The sequence below is a fragment of the Dioszegia hungarica genome (genome assembly GCF_025882075.1).
Source record: "Dioszegia hungarica strain PDD-24b-2 chromosome Unknown MKK02contig_8, whole genome shotgun sequence".
Lineage (NCBI taxonomy): Eukaryota > Fungi > Basidiomycota > Tremellomycetes > Tremellales > Bulleribasidiaceae > Dioszegia > Dioszegia hungarica.
The window spans coordinates 720,432-738,284 of NW_026515770.1; the positions used below are offsets into that span (position 1 = coordinate 720,432).

Sequence of the window (17,853 nt, forward strand, 5' to 3'; positions counted from 1 at the left end):
TACGAGGGGGCATCATAGCGATGCCGTTGAGGAGACTTGCATAATAGCTACATACACAGTAGAGAACGATCTGACAATTCTTAAGCCGTGATGGTGTTGATCTCGAGGATGTTCTGCCCTGTCAGCCTCATCCCTTCTAACAGAACTGGCCGAGAGATGCTCACCTTGCCACCCCTGATCTCGTCCAAGGTCGGCATCAGACCCAAGCGAATCAATTCGCTAGCCTTGGCAACATACGGGTCCTTCTGCATCGAGGCGACAGCGGTGATCTTTCCGTTCTTGGCTTGGTAGGTGGCGAACTGGTCTGTCAGCTTGGATCCCGTCGAAGTGCCCAGGCTATACAACTCGCCTTGAGCTCGTCGATGCTGCCATCGGTATAGCTGTCATCGAAGCCACCGCCGGTACCGACGTATCGCAAACCCTTACCGACCGAGGACCAGAAGACGGGGATTTTGTCGTACTTGACGAGGTCGTTGGGCTTGGCGATGTTGTGAGCAGCTTCACGTCCCTTCAGATATCAGCGTTTTGTTAGGCAAGTCCGAAGAAAAGCTGCTTACGTGCTGACCAGCAACATTCCAGTGCTCCACCCTCCGCTGCTGCCCCTCGGGCGCCTGCGGGTAGTGCGCAATGTCTCCGATCGCGTAGACGTTCTTCTGGCCTTCGACCCGGAGGTACTCGTCCACCTTGATACCGCCGTCCTTCTCGAGGCTGAAGCTCTCCTTAAGGAATTCGGTAGCCGGGGCGACACCGGTGCCCATGATGACCAAGTTGGCGGGGAGATCCTCCTTGTCCTTCATCGACAACGAACCAACTGCGGAGCCGCCCTCCGAAGTAGGGTTGAGCTTCTTGATCTCCGCCTGCATGTGGAACTTGACGCCCGCCTTCTTCATCGTCTGACGATGTCAGCTGATATTCATAACAGGCAGGATGCGTGAAAGCTTACCTCCATGATCGCTGTACCGATCTCCTTGCCGAGGATAGCCTCGAAGGGGATCTCATCCACGCCAACCATGTTGACGCTCTTGGGCTCCTTCTTGAGTACCGCCATGGCCACTTCCATGCCGATAAAGCTGGTCCCGATGATCACCACCTCGCTGTCCTTGGTGATCATCTTGTTAATGCTGGCCGCATCGCTGATGTGGCGGAGTGTGACGACATTCTCCAGGTCCTTGCCTTCGATGGGGATCTTCTTGGGCTTGGCACCGGGCGCGAGGATGAGGTGATCGTAGGAGAACTCGCCGGAGGAGGTGGTTACCTTCTGTTCCTTGGTGTTGACGCCGGTAACGGCCTGAGTCATCAGTACATAGCGAGGGACGGGTAGCCGATCGGGACCTACCGTGCCGGAGTGGAAGTCTACGCCAAAATCGTTCTTGAGAACTTCAGGTGTGCGGAACTGGAGCTTCTCGGCGTCGTCCACCAGAGCCTTCGACAGCTTAGTGCTATGATATCAGCATGGTCCATGATTTGTGAGAGCCAGTACTTACCGGTCGATAGGGGCGTACTTCTCCTCCGACAGAACAACAATCTTCCCCATGAACTCGTTCTTAACAGTCAGCAGCCATCTTCGACGTCGATCAAGTATCCCCCCCTATGCAAAGCTCACCATGCGCAAACTCTCGATGGCGTGGAGACCACCGCTTCCACCACCAACAATGACGACGGTCTCCTCCTTTCCGCTCTGCGCCGCCTTCTTCTGGGCGAACTTGGTCGCAGCGACAACCTTGCCAACCTTGGACTTGACCTCCTTCTCGCTAGCCGAGACCATGATCTTGCCGTCCTTCTCCTCGGCCTTGAACTTCCAGAGCGAGTCGAGACCGGGCGAGTCCTCGATATCGCCCGTCTTGAGGTTGAAGCACGCTAGTATGTCAGCTACATCTAGACAAAGGAGTGTGAATCAGGAAGCTCACCTCCGTGCCATGGACAAACGACACGACCGTCGTGCGAGAGCACACCCTCTATATTGTCAGCAATTGTCCCAGACGCAAGCTGCTCCAGAGGGTACGCACTCTCAAGCGGGGCGCCATACTGCGATGTTAGCAAATTGTTCCAATTAGCGGACACGGTGAAAGCTTACATGAGTACAGTAAGCAGAGGTAGCGTACTACATGTTATCAGCAAGGACCTCCTATGCTGCGTCTTGCACTTACCACCTGGCCCTGCAACTTGGACACCAGGATCTTCGATCCGTCGAAGTCGACGTTTTTGCTGAACGCGTCAGCGCTGGACGCCCTGCCTTCTGTGACTCATGTTGGAATACGTGTCTGAGTATATGCAGAAGGTACTAGACGTACTGCTGGCCTTCCTGCAGCTCGCTGGCATCCATCACCGCGAGCGTCTTGATGTCGGACTGAGACGCCATTGTGCGAACGAAGTTGCGGTAGAGTGAGGTACGGGTGAAAGGAACTGTGCGGGCGATCGAGCGTGTAACTTGACGAGCTGGAAGGAGACGACTGAGCATATGCTAGTCTGTGGTCTTGGGATAGGAGCGATTGCAGATGATGAGCAGCAGATCGATCTGAATCTGAGGCTGAGGCCTAGGGATGACTTGAGGAATGTGGATCACCTCCACAGCGCACCCAAATCGGAATGAGCCAATCACAACGCTGGAATAGCGATGACGTAGGGGTCAGTGGCGGCGTGGCAGTACGTATAGTGATCGCGTCGATGGGTGACCTAGCAGCAGCTAGCCAGCTCTCCAGTTTGCGCGTCGCTCGGGGGACGGGTTCGGTCCTTCGGACCAACAGCTCCCATCCCATATATGCCAACTATGCATGATTTAAAACGGGTCCGCTCTGCTTGTCTATAGACGGTCAGGCCTCATCTCAAGGAAGGGATATCCCGAAGACCTTGCCGGGGCTTGGTAGGGCCATAGACACAGATCGTTGCAGAGAGGTGTAGAGGTACGTAGATCACTCTTGGAAGGCTGCATGATACTAGCAGCGAAGACGGGAAGTAACAAGAAAGCGGGATGGCTGGTTGTCATTGCTTCGTGGATGTTCCCCTCCGATTTGGAAAGGGTCTCGGCGGCCGCACTGCATGGCATTCAAATACCAGTGTCCTCTTATTCTGATATCTCACTGGCTCTCGCTCCATCTCCCGACTGGCAAAACCCTTGAGCGATGCCTGACAGCCTGCGTATGGTCAGAACGACGAATTGAGAAGATTATCATCGTTGTCACTCCGCAGCTCGGCCTTCGAGGTCCGGCTGCCTCATCATGCATCAGCACCCATAATTTGTCTCCCGCATCGACTCCTCCCCGTCGCTGTAATCACATGATGACGTCTGAAGATGTTGAGCAGTCTCGTTGGCGCGTAGACTGTACGCGTCCCAACGGGCAGATGGTGTCTGGATGCGGGCGATTTCACTCAGTTGTTATAGATAAAAGTGCAATTATTGTGACACAGCATCTGCCAGTCAGCTTGGATACAATCTCCCTATGACAAGCTCACATGTGAGAGATGCTCCGGCTGCAGGCGTCTTTCAAAACGGCTATACTGCAGGTCTTCGGCGCAAGATCTAATCGATCTAATCAGCAAAGGCAGTTACGCCATGCGATGTTTGCTCATCCCCGCGGTGCTCCGCGGCGGGCGCAGGCTTCAAGCGTTCGCTGTCAGAGGCGCCTCAAGCATGCAGCAGCGCTTCCATCTGTGCATGTGGACTCAGCCATCGAAGTGAGTCCGGCTGCGCATCAAGAAAAGCGTCCATACAGCATGCCGCTCTGAGACACTTCGCCACAGGGATCTATCGGATTTGTCTCACGGAACTTTCGGTGACCTTCGGTGATCTTGATCTCTTGCCGCATGCGGCCCACCCGAATGCCTGTCCAGTTGGATTGACAACTTCCGGCCCCTTCGTCTTTCGTCACTATACATGCATCACGTCGATCGCAAGGCGTCCACAACGCCATCTATCCTTCTTCAGCTGAATGCAGTCTATGCGAGGCGAACGGCGCCGCCGGTGTTGCGGCAGCTGTCAGAATGATGACGGAAACCGCTGATGATCATATCGCAGGACTCGTGGCTACTTGATGCACGATCAATAGTCTCTCGAGCTAGAAGACTGATCTCGTCTTCACTGTCCTTATTGAGAGTAACGGCTCGCCTCGGTACCCACACAGTCTTTCCGTTCGGCAGTCAATCCAAGAGGAACGGTCGAAAATGTCTGCCGCTCAGTATGGGATCCACCAGCTTGTCGCGCGGGTCGATCGAGACCTCGATAACATACCGGGGCTGAACGTCATGGATGTTGTGAGTATTGTCGGCTGGTAGCTCAGTTGGGACGTCGAGCTGATCGGACAGTGGGGGCCTGTAGCTTTGGGAGCAATGTTTGCCTGTCTACTTCAGGGCTATGTCTTGGTGAGTTGCCCTCATCCATAATGTGTTCGCACTGCGCTCATACGGTAGGCAATGAGCGTGGGCTACTTCCATCAATATGCAAACAAGGACCACTGGATTCTTCGTTGTACCGTGAGTCTGCACCTCGAGTACGATATACAGATTGCTGACCCTTCCAGATTGTCGTCAGTCCGACCTCCGCACCGCGATGTGTATCACGCTCAAGTATAAACAGCTGCTCCTCCTTCTCACAACCGCCGAGACCGGCCTTGTCATGACCAAAAGCATCAAGCAAACGGTGATACACCCTCTCGACGTCTTCTATGTGAGCTCCAGCTTCTTGTGGCCCAGATTCAAGTTTGAGCTGACAGCCAGGTTCTCGACATCGCCGCTCATCCAGACGAATGGATCCATGTCCTCCTCGCCAACATCAACATCGTCATCTGTCAGACCTTCCTGTGCTGGCGGTGTCTCCGTTTCGCTCGGGCCATGCAGAGTGCATACGGGCGCTGGGTACGACCGACCACTTTTGCGCTGGCGGGATTGATGGGACTTTTGACAATCGGATCGACCATTGGATCCGTGATGCTACCGCTTCGGCTATCCGTGAGTTCGCCTCCGAGCTATAGCAGATCATCGAAACTCGGCTGATGTATCTCAGCAAGCCTCATCACTGTAAGCATCGAGTCTTTACGACTATTGTTCTGACGCTGACCCCAGTCAGGCTCGAGGCCCTGGCTGCGTCGTCGTCAACAGGCAAACTGACGTTCTGGTTTTACTACGTCTTCAGCATCTTCGTTGTGAGTTATTTGCCCTCTTCCGGTGCGTCTGTCGGTGACAAAGCTGATTTGCTAGGTGATGGACGTTGTCATTGTATTGTCTACTACCATACAGCATCGTGCTGCACGAGTGAGTTGTAGTGCCGTCATGCACAGATCTTAGCTCACGACCAGACCGGATTTGCTGAATCCAATACCATTCTCAACGTCATTGTCAATTTGACCCTGCGCAGCGGAGCCTTGATCCTTACATGCCAGCTCGCTCAATTAATCCTGTTCCATCTTAGGTGTGTCAATCTCCCTTTCGCCCCGGAGCAATCACTGACTCTGCAGCGCCTCATCATGGGTGCTATTCCCCCACTCCTTCCTCTCTCGCATCTACGCCATCACTGTCCTCTCCACCCTTACCCTCCCCCGCACTGCTCAGAGCAAACTTCGCCAAAAACAGGCCGACGCCGAAGAAGCCATGTACCCCACGACAGCAGCCATCCGGCCCCACCGCAGCAACTCGAATTCAGCCGGCATCCGAACAGGCCTGAGTGGCGACATCCCATCCCAGACATCGACGCGGTGCGTCTCGTGCGGAGGTTGCAGTGTTGGGCAATATGGCAGCAAAGGCCGAGCGAGCTTCGGAACGCCGAGACTCGGCTATCGCGGACCTGGCGTTGGCGAGCTGGGCGTCATGATGCACCCGCGCGAGAATGGGTTTGCGGAGGCAGAGGGACCAGTCAGCTTCAGGGCCGCGCTGTTTGGGCTGGACGAGGAAGGAAGCGAGGGCAAGGGCTCGCCCGAGATCGGCGTGGGGCTCGTCGGTCTAGGTGTGGGCATGGTGAATCAGGGACAGGATCTGAAGCTGGAAAAGTGGGACGAGAAGCGGGAAGACCGGAAGGCCGAGGGAATGGAGAGCGGGACAGCGGTGGTAGGAGCGGTGGCTATCCCAATACTGGTATAAGGGGAGAAGGCGTCTCCGCGGATATGACGGACTATTCTCATCACCTTCCGTATCTTGGGCTTGTAGTAGTATCTGCCTTGACATTGTTGTTTCGCTTCGTAAGTCTTGCTGTTATTATGTATACGGTCGCAACTTCCAGCAAGCGACCTTATGCCCGGCATCATCGATTGTCTAGCTCTTCCTGACCGACAGGCGCCAGTCATCAGGCCCCAGTCATCAGGCCCCAATGCTGCCTGATCCCCGCTGGACCACAGGGATCACGGTTTGGTCCAGCGCAGGGAGCGCCGATTCCCACGACAGCGGTCAGGCGCGTGGACATCTGATACCGGAAGATCCGGACAGCAGATCAGGTACCGGCGCGCCACAGTCTCAGCCACGCCACCATGAGGACGTGTTTCAGGTCTGTTTCAAACTTTGTTTCACTTTCTTTTGATACCGAATCTTCTTTCGGCCGAAAGATCGCTACAGTATGATGAGCATTGCAGTAACATGGTGGGCACACCCATGATGACCAAGATCCAAGCTAGTTCCAAGCAACATCCAAAACCTCGCTCTCACTCCACGTAAACCCACCGACTCCCCTCTCTTCTCTGCTTGATCTTTACAGCCGGCAGATCCACCCCCAGCGCCCTCAGATTAGGCACCACCCCCACCTCCCTCTCGACCCCTCTCAGCCGCTCATCCACCTTAAGACCGACCTTCGCCTCAATCTCAGTCGGGCGGGTTACCGCGCAAAGGCTGCGTCCGAGGCTCCAGATCCACCCAGCGTTGATCTTGGTCACGCCCCGCATCCAGTCTTTGGCCGTGCGGTGTAGCTCCGAATAGACGATGAAGTCGGGTGGGGCACGGTGGAAGAGGGCAGAGGAGGGATGGATGTAGGCGATATCCGTTGTAGTGGTGGAGAGGCGATAGGCGACGTTTCGGCAGGAGAGGTAGGTTTGGGGTTTCTTCTCGGCGAGGTCGGCACGGACCGCGATTTGGTCGATGAATGCAGATGTAAGGATTTGGCGGATGACTTTGAGCTGAGGCGTCAGCGGAGGTATGATTCCTGGTAGACAAGACTTACCTGTGTCTCTGTTGGAGGCTTCAATCGCTCTCCACTCCCCTTCTTGATCCCGGAGATACCTCCGATCTGGCCCCGTAGTTGTTGTATCTCTTGCATCGCCTTCAAGCGCAAGAAGTTGTTCTGGCAGAAAGCAGCTGTTGGCTCGTACTCATAGGCGCCGATCGCAGCGAGCAGCTTGAACGCGTCCGATGCGGCATTACCGAGGGACAGGAAAGCCTAGCAAATCAGCAACCGTAGAGCCACTTTGGGTCAGAACGTACAGATTGAGCCTTGAAGTACCGCTTTCTCGCCTCTTTCCGCTCTTCCCTCTTCCTAGCCTCCTCGCCTGTCAAATGCGTCAACCCCTCTGCATCCTCATCATCCGCCTCAATAGCCGACTCGTGCACAAATGGGTCTCCCACACTCATCCCCGCCACGATGGCAATAACGTACGGCATCGCGCCGTGCTGGTTGCCTATCGCGAGCATCTTGGCGAATCTCGGAGAGACCGGATAGTCCGCCATCTGCTTTCCGAGACTCGTTATCTGCCCGCCGACCGCTCCGTCCACTTGTGTACCAGCGACGAGGGTCGTATTTGACGGTACAGAGAGAGCGCCAAGGGTCTGCAGGAGGACCTCAGCCTTTCGAAGTGAGAGTCGATCCGGTGGAGTTGGGAGAGGGAAGTTGACGACCTGGTCGATCCCCATCGATTTCATCTGAAGCACAACGCCTTCGACGGGCATCCGCAAGATCTCGGGCGTACCGAAAGCGGGAAGTTGGTCCTCATATAATGCACTCGAGTAGAGGCGGTAACAGTGTCCAGGACCGGTACGACCCGCTCGACCCGTCCGTTGGTTGGCGGACGCTTTGGAGATCCATTGCACCTGGAACGACTGGACGCCGGAGCGAGTATCGAAGGTTCGTTCTTTGGCGCGTCCGCTGTCGACAACGTAGCGGATGCCGGGGATGGTAAGGGAGGTTTCGGCGACGTTCGTGGAGATGATGACGAGCCGGTGATTTGTAGGAGGGGGTTGGAAGACCTTGAGTTGTTGATCATTTGAGAGGAGGGAGTATAGGGGAAGGATATGCATAGGCGCTGCTTGTCAGCTTCGATGCCTCGGTACGCGGCACTTCGGAGCTTACTATCTGAGAGCTCGTTGAGTCCTAGCTCATCGTCGTCATCGTCGTCCGTATCGAGGGCTTCTGGATCGCTGACGGCATCCGCATCCCCGTCATCAACATCTGCGGCAAGATCGTTGTCCTGCCCAAATTCGACATCCTCTGCTTCCCGATCTGCCTTTGTCAGCAACAGCCCCCGACTGTATGACCCGATAGACGCACCTTCTGGCGGTACCTCCTGATTGACCGCAACTACGACCTCCTCCTTGACCCCTCGTCCACTCTGATTCCCTCTCCCACCTCCCCTTCCCCTCCCGCTCCCTCTTCCCCGACCACCACCCACCGGCCTATCCTTCCCATACTTCTGCTCCAACTTCCTGCACAGCCCCATAATCTCCGCCTGGCCCGTCATGAACACCAGTATCCCGCCCACCGGCAGCCTCGCATGTATCTTGCATACCTTGCGATATGCCTCGTCCACATAGTCCGCCGTCGTCCTCCGAGAGAAATGGACCGTGACGGGGTGTTGACGCGCCGAGATATGGATGATGGGCGGAGTGACGGGGAAGAGAGTTTTATTATTTGTAAAGTCCGTCAGGCGCAGTGTCGCCGACATGATGATTATCCGGAGTGGCCTGATAGGCGAGGTGGTGGAGGATGTAGGAAGATCTTTTGTTTCGCGCCATTTCTTCTCGCGAAGCTTGGCGACTCGCGAGAGAACACCGATGAGGACGTCGGTATTGACACCTCGCTCGTGTGCTTCATCAACGACAACGACGCTGTACCGACTCAGCAGGAAGTCGGCGGACAGTTCTCGGAGGAGAACACCATCCGTCATAAACTTGATGGCTGTGTCTGGGGAGGTGGTGGACGAGTATCGGATCTGATGCGCCACGATACCCGATGTCGAAGAGAGGTTGAGCTCCGACTTAACACGAGCAGCGAGCGAGACGGCTGCGACTCGACGGGGCTGCGTGACGGCTATCATTCCCGGGTTATCTACAAGTCAGCTCAGGTCTGCCAGATATCGCGGACAGGGCAGCTCACCCGATCCAGCATATCCAAAGCCAGCCTCGTACAGCATCTGCGGCACCTGCGTCGTCTTTCCCGAACCCGTCTCTCCGCATATCACTACCACCGAATTCATCCGGATCGCCTCGATGATGTTCTGCTCTTCCGCCAAAATGGGCAAGTCGAGGCGAGACTCCGAAACGGATGGTCGGCGGGTGATGGTCGGCCGAGCGCGCTTCGACGATTCTGCGGGTGCAGATGAGGATTGGTCGAGGAGGGATGTGGTGGGAATGAGGAACTCTTCTCCGAGGGGACCGACCTTGGGACCAGGAGGGGCCTCATTACGAGGTTTGGGAGGGGCTGCGGCGCTCGTACGCTGATCGAGCAGGTCAGGAGGGGCTGTTTCGGCCTGGCCCATCTGTTTCAGAGCCCAAGACTTGAAGCCCAAAGAGCGTTCCTTATTTGGTGCGCGGGGGAGGTGCTCGTCCTCGTCGTCTTCCTCGTCCTCGTCGGATCGCTCATCCGAATCCTCCTCGCTCCCTTCTTCCCCGCTGTCCATCTCCTCGCTGTCCCCTTCGTCCTCACTGTCCATTTCACTGTCTTCGTCCATACCCTCGTCTTCGCTCTCCTCGTCTTCTTCTGCTTCAGTGACGGGCTGCTTACGCCTGACAATGACGCGAGGCGCGACCGGTGCTCCGTCCGCCGATTTCTTAAGGGCGCCACCCATGACGGCCGGTCGCTTGAGAGCAGAGCCAGCCGCAGCGGGTGCTCGCAATGCGCCGGCGGCAGCCTCTGACGTCGTATTGGCAACATCGGGGGTTCTCTCTACAGGCGGTGCTGGGGCGAAAGCGAGAGGTTTGATAGCGGGGGCAGGCGTGGGCTCAGCCTCCGATGGGGTATCGTCCCCCGAATCTGAGGAGTCGAAGTCAGAGGAAGAGTCCGGCTGCGTCTGGAGGAGATTTGGATTCCAACTCGCCTGTCCATCAGTTCCAAAGTCTGCGCCTGCTCATGTCCACCTTGACTGACCTTCTTAGCTGCCTTAGACTTTCGTTGCCTGTTCTTCCCCTTGACTCCTGCTTCTGCCTCTCCATAATCCTCAGCCACGTCCTCCATATCGACGTCCACCACCGTCTCCTTTCCTCTTCCTTTCGGCTTGATCGCGTCCTCCTCCTCTGACTCGCCCTCTTCCCCAGCGGCACCATGCCGTTTCTTGAGCACGTCAATCCCCCGCCTGACCATCCGGTCTTCCCGCAGATCTTTACGCTCCTGTGCGCTGGTCGGGTTGAAAGGATTTTGGCCGAGCGAGGAGGAAGACAGCATATTGGCTGACGAGGACGTGGAAGGGGCCAGGGAGGCCAGGAGCTTGATAGTCTCCAATCTGGATTCTGACTTGAGCTTTTTGTCCTACAATCGTCAGCTGGTCGCTCCCCGCTCGGGATACGCGGCGGCGAAAATAGCTCACAATATAGCTCTCCATCCTCTTCCGCTTCTTACTGCTCATTCCCGACCCAGCGGGCGGTTCCGCCGCCTTGACCGGCTCCTTCATCTCGACATCCCCATCGCTTCCCAGCGCCTCCGCCCTGGCCTTTGCTGAAGGTCTCTTGCGCTTCTTGTGGCCTCCACTCCCGGCTGTCGATCCGCGCGCTTTTGCATTGAAGCGTTCTCGTACGGGCGGGCCTGCCATCTTGTGTGGGTCGAGCGATAGCCCTAGAGAGAGATATAGGTAGTACTGATGCTGCGGGTGGTCGCTTGAAATCTTTGCTGCAGCCGAGTTGCGGTGACGTAATGCACCAGGAGTTAAGGAATGTTGAATTGGGATCTGACGAGATTGATAAGATCAAGATTTCTACGATCGACATCCATCTCTCGACTCGACTTACACCTCATACACTGAGCTGTAACAGCTACATCTACGCCGATAGTGTACTCGGACACCTATCAGAATCCGAAATATCAGTAAAAAGCTGCCCAATGTCAACCCCAAGACCGCGAAAAGCGCTCGTGATTGGCGCAGGACCGGTCGGATCGCTCACTGCGATCTGCCTTCATCGACGAGTATGGGAGGTGGAAGTGTGGGAGTCTAGAGAGGGTGAGTCTTAGCAGCCAAGAAAGGCGATCTATCAACAGTGTCGGGCTGACTTGCCTAGACCCCAGAGGTCAGTCGACGGAAATGGCGAATCTGCGATCGATCAACCTCAACATGTCGGCTCGTGGTCTTGAGGCTTTACGATCTGTGGATCCTTCACTAGGTAGGCCGTCCAGCCCAGACGATGATACCAGTCGAGGACATCTCTTCAGAAGATAAGCTGACACCTCCAGCCGAGATGCTGCAGAACGAGTCCATCCCAATGAAAGGTCGAATGATCCACCACGTCTCCCCTACCATGCCCCCCTCCTCACAGATATACGATCCCCGCACCCATCAAGTCGGCTACTCCCTCTCCCGCCCTATCCTGAACCAGCGCCTCGTGGAGGCTCTCCCCTCCGACGTCAAGATCCGGTTCAAGACCAAGCTTAGCAGGGTGGACTTCCGCAAGCGCCGCGCCTGGGGGATCGGGGCGGAGGGTGGGAAGGCGTACAAACTCGGAGATGAGGCTGGGGGTGCGAATGGGGATAAGAGCGATGGGAAGACGGAGGAGGCGGAGGAAGATCATGAAGGAACGGGATTCGATCTGATTATCGGGGCGGATGGGAGCTGGAGTAAGACTCGGTCAGAAATGATGCGTGTAGAGCGGTATGTTGTCTAGGCGTACAAGGGATGTCCTTTCGCTGACGATACCAGGGTAGACTTTTCCCAGTCGTTCATCCAGCACGCATATATCGAGCTGCATATGCCGCCTGATGCGTCAAAGCCTGGCGGATACGCGATGGACGCAAACCACCTGCACATCTGGCCAAGGCACTCCTTCATGCTCATCGGCCTGCCAAATAAGGTGCGCTTCCCCTCTTCCCTCCTGGTCGTTTATCGCTGATTCGGTAGGACGGCTCTTTCACCCTCACCCTCTTCCTTCCCTTCTCGTCTCTCGCAACACTCGAGACCCGCCCCGCCGCCGAAGCGTTCTTCAGGGACAACTTCCCCTCAGCGGTCGACATTGTCGGTATCAAGCCCCTAGTCGACGACTTCGAGAACAACCCTCGAGGTAATCTCGTCACCACTCATGTGAATAGCTGTAACATCACTATCGCTGGCGATATACTGACACCCCAGGTCCTGCCAACCAGCTATTCGAGTCATGCAGTCCTCCTCGGCGATGCGTCACATAGCATGGTCCCGTAAGCTTGGCCGTCATAATCGGTCGGAGACGAGCTGATAACATAGCTTCTACGGCCAAGGGCTGAATTGTGGACTCGAGGACGTCCGTGTCTTCAACTCTTACCTCGAGCGCTTCAATGTCCCGCCAACGACCACTTTACCCCTTGGCGAGACTGAGCCTGTCCTGGAACAAGCTCTCGCAGCATACTCGGACGAGCGCGATAAGGACCTGCGCGCCATTACCGAGCTCGCCATGCAGAACTAGTATGTCCTCTCTTATCCTTCCTACCTGTACCCGAGAACTGACGACCAGCGTTGAAATGCGCTCCAAAGTCCTCTCGCCCCTGCACATCCTCCGGCGGCATCTCGATACCCTCCTCTCCAACCTCATCCCCCGGCCCGCCTCTGCCTCCCCAGCAAGCGGTTTCGGTATCTCCCTGACCGACCCCTTCCCTGGTCAGCCCGTACGCGGCTGGAACTCGTTGTACGAGATGGTGACTTTCCGGCCTGATATTGGGTACGCGGCGGCGCTGGAGCGAGAGAAATGGCAGGGGAGAGTGGTGGAGCGCGTAGCGTGGGGATTGGGAGTTGGAACGGTGGGTGTGGCAGGTGTGGCGGCAAGCTGGGGTTACAGAATGTGGGCGAGAAGGGCATGAACATCTTGACCAATAGAGTATGGGCCTAGCTATAGTGTCCATGCATACTTGTCGTCGTTTCATATTCAAACAAAATGAGGGTAAAAGTACGAAGGAATTCGTGCAGACATAAAAGATATCAAAGTATGATGGTCGTGGTTCTCGATCAACCCTCGCCTCGCGGGGAACGCATCGCTTTCCCCCGCCCTGTCACTCCACCACTCCTCAATCATAGCTCCCACCCTCTCTCCCCAACTCCACTTCACACCTAGTTGTGACTGGTCAGACTCCACGACTGGACCGGCACCGACTTTGGCGTGACCGCCGCCGCCGCGACTCCAGCGGGCCACTGCGGGCTCAGCAAGACCTGGTTGCTCCATGCCGACCCATCCGTCGGTCCGTTGATGGTCAGGACCTTGGTGTCCGAGGGAAGAGGGAAGTCCTCCGAGTAGTCACCCGTGGGGAGCGCGGGGTCAGACGATGCGCGAGTGGGGGAAGCGGTCGCAAAGGAAACGCCGGATGGGGCGTTGAGGATGGAGGCAATCATGGTCTGGCCGCTGAGGACGAGGGTGGCGGTGGCGCCGTTGGTGGTGACGGAAGCGTTGGTGTGGGCGCGCCATTGGATAGGCTGGCCAGAGGGGATACCGGAGATGTCATCCTGGATGAGGAATTGACGACGGCCGTTCAGGAATCGGATACCTCGGCGAACGGAGCTGCATCGTCAGCTCGGCCCCAATTCATTGAACGAATGTGCGCGATAACTTACGCTCCGGATCCGTAGGCTCCACTCATATCCATCGTGAAGAACGCCGTGTCGGTGGACGACAAGTTGAAGCTTGGCGCCGCGCCCTGCTTGGTCCCCGACGACCCAAACTGCGCGCTGGGCGTAGCCGAGATCTGCTGGTTGGCATTGTTGATGAGGATAGTGTTCTGCCCCTCCGTCCTGGTGTTGTAGTACAACCACCTCGTCCCGTCCTGCTTATCATCCCCGTTAAAGTAGCCGGGCGCGAGATACTGCCCGGATCCGAGATCACCAAAGAACCGCTGTCCCATGGCATCAATGACAAAGTCACCAATGTCCATGTTACCGTGGTTCTGGTGGCTCGGGATCTGGCCGGCCTTCATGGCCCAATAGGTCCCGTCGTTGCTGGCCCACGAGGACCGACCGGTCGCCCATTCGGTAGTGGCCGAGTCAAAGTGCTTGTCGATCGCCAGACCGTCCCACCATGTTCCGGTAGTCGCAGGGTCGTACCAGAACATGGAGAATGGCTCGGGCGCGTCAGACCGGTCCCGCTGGTACAGCGAGTACTGAGGCTGCCCAAAGACAGTCGACCAGTACATGAGCGAGTTGGCCGTAGTGGCAAACTTGTTGGGTCCGTGGTCGCCGTAGTTGAAGAGCGAGGTCATGCCCTGGACGTACATGTGGTACGCCGACGTCTGGGCGAACCCGGCATCGGCAGTGGCCAGTCCGCGATCGTCACCGTACGCCGATCGGAGAGCGGATGACATCTCCCCGGCGGCGTTGACACCAAAGTACCAGTAGTTAGGTCCTTCAGTCCATGTCCCGTCGGCCGAGGCGCCCTGGACACAGTTGAGCCGAGCGTTGGGGACGGTAAGGTTGATGATACGCTGGGCACGGCCAGTGGGGTCGCGGTCGACAATGGCAAGAGCGGCCATGGTCAGACCACCGTTGATGACGCAGTTCCAATTTCCGTTGACGATGGCGTTGGTCGGAACCCCGGTCCACCACGAGTAGGTGGACGCGGAGGAGGCCTGGGTGAGCGCCGCCTCGCCGAGGGAGAGACCGAGGTTGAGCATGGTCCACATGAGCTGGTCACGCTGGGTGTCCGTCCATCGCTCATAGAGCCAGTCATAGCCGATGGCGAAGACATTACAGAACTCTGCAACATCCAGGAAGTGAGCAGGGTTCCAGCGGGTACCGTCGTTGGCGCCGAATGGGACGTCGGTGTTGTTTCCAGCGGCAGTCTGGATTTTAGCTTGGGTCTCACTCGAATAAACAGAGACTTACGGAAAGCTCCAACCAGGCACGCTCGGCAAATCGCGTGTCGTTGGTCACGCGGTAAGCATACGCCAAGTTCTTGACCCGCAGCTTCATCTCTCGCGCCACGTCGAGCACACCCGAGCCACTGAGACCGCCGTCGGGGGTATACGCGACAGGTGGCTTGTTGAGAACGTCGGTAGCGTTGGCGACAATCGTGCGGTTCCACTGGTTGAAGTAGGGGTTGTTGGCGATGAGGCCGGAAGTGAGGGCGTTCCACTTGTATCCGGGAGCGATAAGACGAGGGTGAGCGCGGATGGAGTTGTTGCTCGGTGCGCTGGGGTCCGAGGGCCACGAGGTGCCGGCAACGGAGGCGGCGACGGTGGGTGCGGCGTAGTTGGCAGTGTTGGTCTGATGATCAGCTCGAGTACAGGTTTATGAATTCCAGGTAGACTTACTCCGGTAGCGTAAACGGGAAGCATGTATGTATCCGTCGCGACCGCCAACACTCTGTTCGCGGCCGTTGCGGTCAGAGCACCAGTGTTGACCGAGCTCGCTCCTGAAGGGACGACATTCCCGCCTGCCGCCTGTCCATTCCCGGCATTGCTGGAGCTCCCGCCAGACGTGCCCTTATTCTTGTTGAGGACTGTCCCAAGGACACCACCGAGCACCGCTCCGATAATGATTAAAAGCGCCAGCACCCCGCCGATGATCCACCACTTCTTCTTGCTCTTCGACCGCGTGACGGGCGATCCGGCCGACGCGTATGGGTTCGAGGCAGCCATGGGGTCTGTTGGGAGAGGCGCGAGAGGGATAGATTCGGGGTCGATACGGCGCGGCATGATGAGTTGTGCGGGGATGAGGGAGATGAGAGGCCATGATGTGAGGCGACGAGGGATATGTGTCGATTAGGCGAGTAAAAGTTCCGGTGAAAGGAGGTAACATGGAAAAAGGAGAGAAGAACACGGGGTCGGGGCGAGGGGTGGCCAAGATGGCAGTAGAGTAGGGGTCGTAGGGAGTCAGATAGTAGAGAAGAGAGCGATGATCAGCTTTGTTCATTTTGAGATCCAACAATAGCGATCAAGACGACCCCCGAATCTCGACGCCGCGCCATCTCGCTTACAATCCTCTAGACCGGTATGAACATGGAAAGTAACTCACATCCGTCTGCTGCTCCACCACCGTTTCCATACTTGCCATAGCCTCCGTCCCCGTAGTCCCCTGATGGAGTCTCGGCGTAGCCTCCACCTTGGTTATAGCCGCCCTGTCCACCTCCGTTACCGCCGTACCCCCCGCTGTTGCCGCCAAATCCTCCGCCCGCGCCGTTGTTGGCGTAAGAGTTTCCGTAGCCCGACTGGTCCGAGTACGGTGCTTGTTGATACCTCGACATGATGGCTGATGTGTGTAGTCGTCAAGAGGAGAAGAGAGGAAAAGAGGATGATCGAGAGTGGCGAAACGCGTCGCTCAACTCCAAGGTGTAAGCGAAAAAATCTACGCTGTCGAAAGGTCGTGAGTGTACAGAGAGAGCGTCAAGCTCTGTCTGTTGTCGATGGTCAGAGGAGGTATAGTCACCTCTCCAGCTGTGATGTATAGAACCAAGAGATGTATAGATGAAAAGTCAGCTCAACAACACGTCTGTTCTCCCTCCTGAGGCTGTGCGCACTTTACTCAGGGGTCTCACAAATCTCAATTTAACCTTTCCCCGGTAAGACGCGTCGTACGTAAAGAGCACAAAGTGGCAGTGGCGGCCTACAGAGCTGCAGAGGCAGGTGTAGAGCACAGCTATCCACTGGCACTGCATAACAGGGATGGTAAGCCGACAGGACGGAACAGCATCTCGCGCAGGAGAGGTTGACGTGTCTAAAATACTCAGGCTCCTTGCAACCTACGCGCCCAGCAGCAACTCAAGGCGCCTGCTTATCCAATCGCAATGGCCCGGTTCTGCGCGTCAGATCCTCACTGCTTCGCCTTATCGATGGTAGTCACTGCTGGAGCTCCCAGAGGTCTTCACCAGACCGCTGCCTCACTGCGTAAACCAGAGCTGGCGCTGATCAACGATGCTGCAGTCGTCTCTGGGTGTTGTATGCATGGAAACTATCAATATGACACCTAAGCCTACTCTAATTTGAAAAATTAAAGCTCGATAGTGGGCTGGTTACGTAAAGCAACCAGAGACGCTAAGGTTAGTTAGCAGATCGTGGGAGTGGCTGAGGCGCCCTCCCTAACTCCCCAGTCCTGGCATACGCCAGGTGGGACCCTAGTCACTTGCTGTCGTCTGGCTCGAGCTCTGGGTACCTCGCCTGCGCAAAGTTGAAGCTGCTGGCATTCTTCGGGAAAGGGGGTCGCGGTTTCAGGATATCGGGATATCCGGTGCCAAGCCGGTCGGACGCTGCGGCTGTTTGTCGGGTTGCAGCGTGAGTCCAGTAGGGTATGGAGGCCAACGAGGTCGGCAGCGATGATGGGGGGATGTTATGATGTCGCTGAGAGTGTAAGTGAGCATGGTCGGTTATGTATATGTTGGCTTATGAGGGGCAAGTTAGAAGGGGGTTGCTGGCTCGCGGGGTGCTCAGAGCGCTCAGGGCTAGATAATGAGTTCCGGAGGACGGGCCGGCCGAGATTGGACGATGACGTCAAGCATATTCCTCCGGCATCCTTTGGTCTAAACTTGCCTGTGGCAAGGGGGTGTTTCAAGTGGCTGGAGGGGCCCTTTGTTCATGCTGTAGAC

At 56.7% G+C, this 17,853-nt stretch overlaps 5 protein-coding genes across 5 annotated transcripts; 2 read left to right on the forward strand and 3 right to left on the reverse strand.

The window, feature by feature from the left end:
• Positions 1-80: 80 nt before the first annotated feature.
• On the reverse strand, positions 81-2,359 carry MKK02DRAFT_25715 (uncharacterized protein; the record flags this gene model as incomplete). The annotated part of the gene is made up of 12 exons (XM_053087077.1): positions 81-304; positions 346-508; positions 558-893; positions 944-1,288; positions 1,337-1,439; positions 1,485-1,543; positions 1,604-1,857; positions 1,908-1,955; positions 2,007-2,025; positions 2,075-2,101; positions 2,148-2,205; positions 2,292-2,359. 12 exons carry the CDS (start codon positions 2,357-2,359, stop codon positions 81-83), a joined length of 1,704 nt encoding a protein of 567 aa, XP_052945049.1.
• Positions 2,360-4,158: 1,799 nt separating this feature from the next.
• On the forward strand, positions 4,159-6,066 carry MKK02DRAFT_43955 (uncharacterized protein; the record flags this gene model as incomplete). Its single annotated transcript, XM_053092698.1, has 10 exons — positions 4,159-4,248; positions 4,300-4,356; positions 4,405-4,467; positions 4,526-4,660; positions 4,711-4,941; positions 4,997-5,010; positions 5,060-5,135; positions 5,191-5,244; positions 5,289-5,401; positions 5,448-6,066. 10 exons carry the CDS (start codon positions 4,159-4,161, stop codon positions 6,064-6,066), a joined length of 1,452 nt encoding a protein of 483 aa, XP_052945050.1.
• Positions 6,067-6,620: 554 nt separating this feature from the next.
• Positions 6,621-10,925, reverse strand: MKK02DRAFT_36646 (P-loop containing nucleoside triphosphate hydrolase protein; the record flags this gene model as incomplete). Its single annotated transcript, XM_053089468.1, has 9 exons — positions 6,621-7,114; positions 7,168-7,348; positions 7,393-8,207; positions 8,255-8,404; positions 8,440-8,482; positions 8,574-9,229; positions 9,278-10,217; positions 10,268-10,645; positions 10,704-10,925. 9 exons carry the CDS (start codon positions 10,923-10,925, stop codon positions 6,621-6,623), a joined length of 3,879 nt encoding a protein of 1,292 aa, XP_052945051.1.
• Positions 10,926-11,212: 287 nt separating this feature from the next.
• MKK02DRAFT_24823 (uncharacterized protein) lies at positions 11,213-13,150 on the forward strand (the record flags this gene model as incomplete). Its single annotated transcript, XM_053086941.1, has 8 exons — positions 11,213-11,330; positions 11,389-11,490; positions 11,561-11,975; positions 12,024-12,174; positions 12,222-12,401; positions 12,450-12,514; positions 12,561-12,758; positions 12,808-13,150. The coding sequence occupies 8 exons, from the start codon at positions 11,213-11,215 to the stop codon at positions 13,148-13,150; spliced, it is 1,572 nt and encodes a 523-aa protein (XP_052945052.1).
• A 247-nt stretch (positions 13,151-13,397) lies between these two features.
• Positions 13,398-16,518, reverse strand: MKK02DRAFT_32736 (chondroitin AC/alginate lyase; the record flags this gene model as incomplete). The annotated part of the gene is made up of 5 exons (XM_053088561.1): positions 13,398-13,842; positions 13,896-15,115; positions 15,159-15,539; positions 15,587-15,918; positions 16,290-16,518. 5 exons carry the CDS (start codon positions 16,516-16,518, stop codon positions 13,398-13,400), a joined length of 2,607 nt encoding a protein of 868 aa, XP_052945053.1.
• Positions 16,519-17,853: the final 1,335 nt, after the last annotated feature.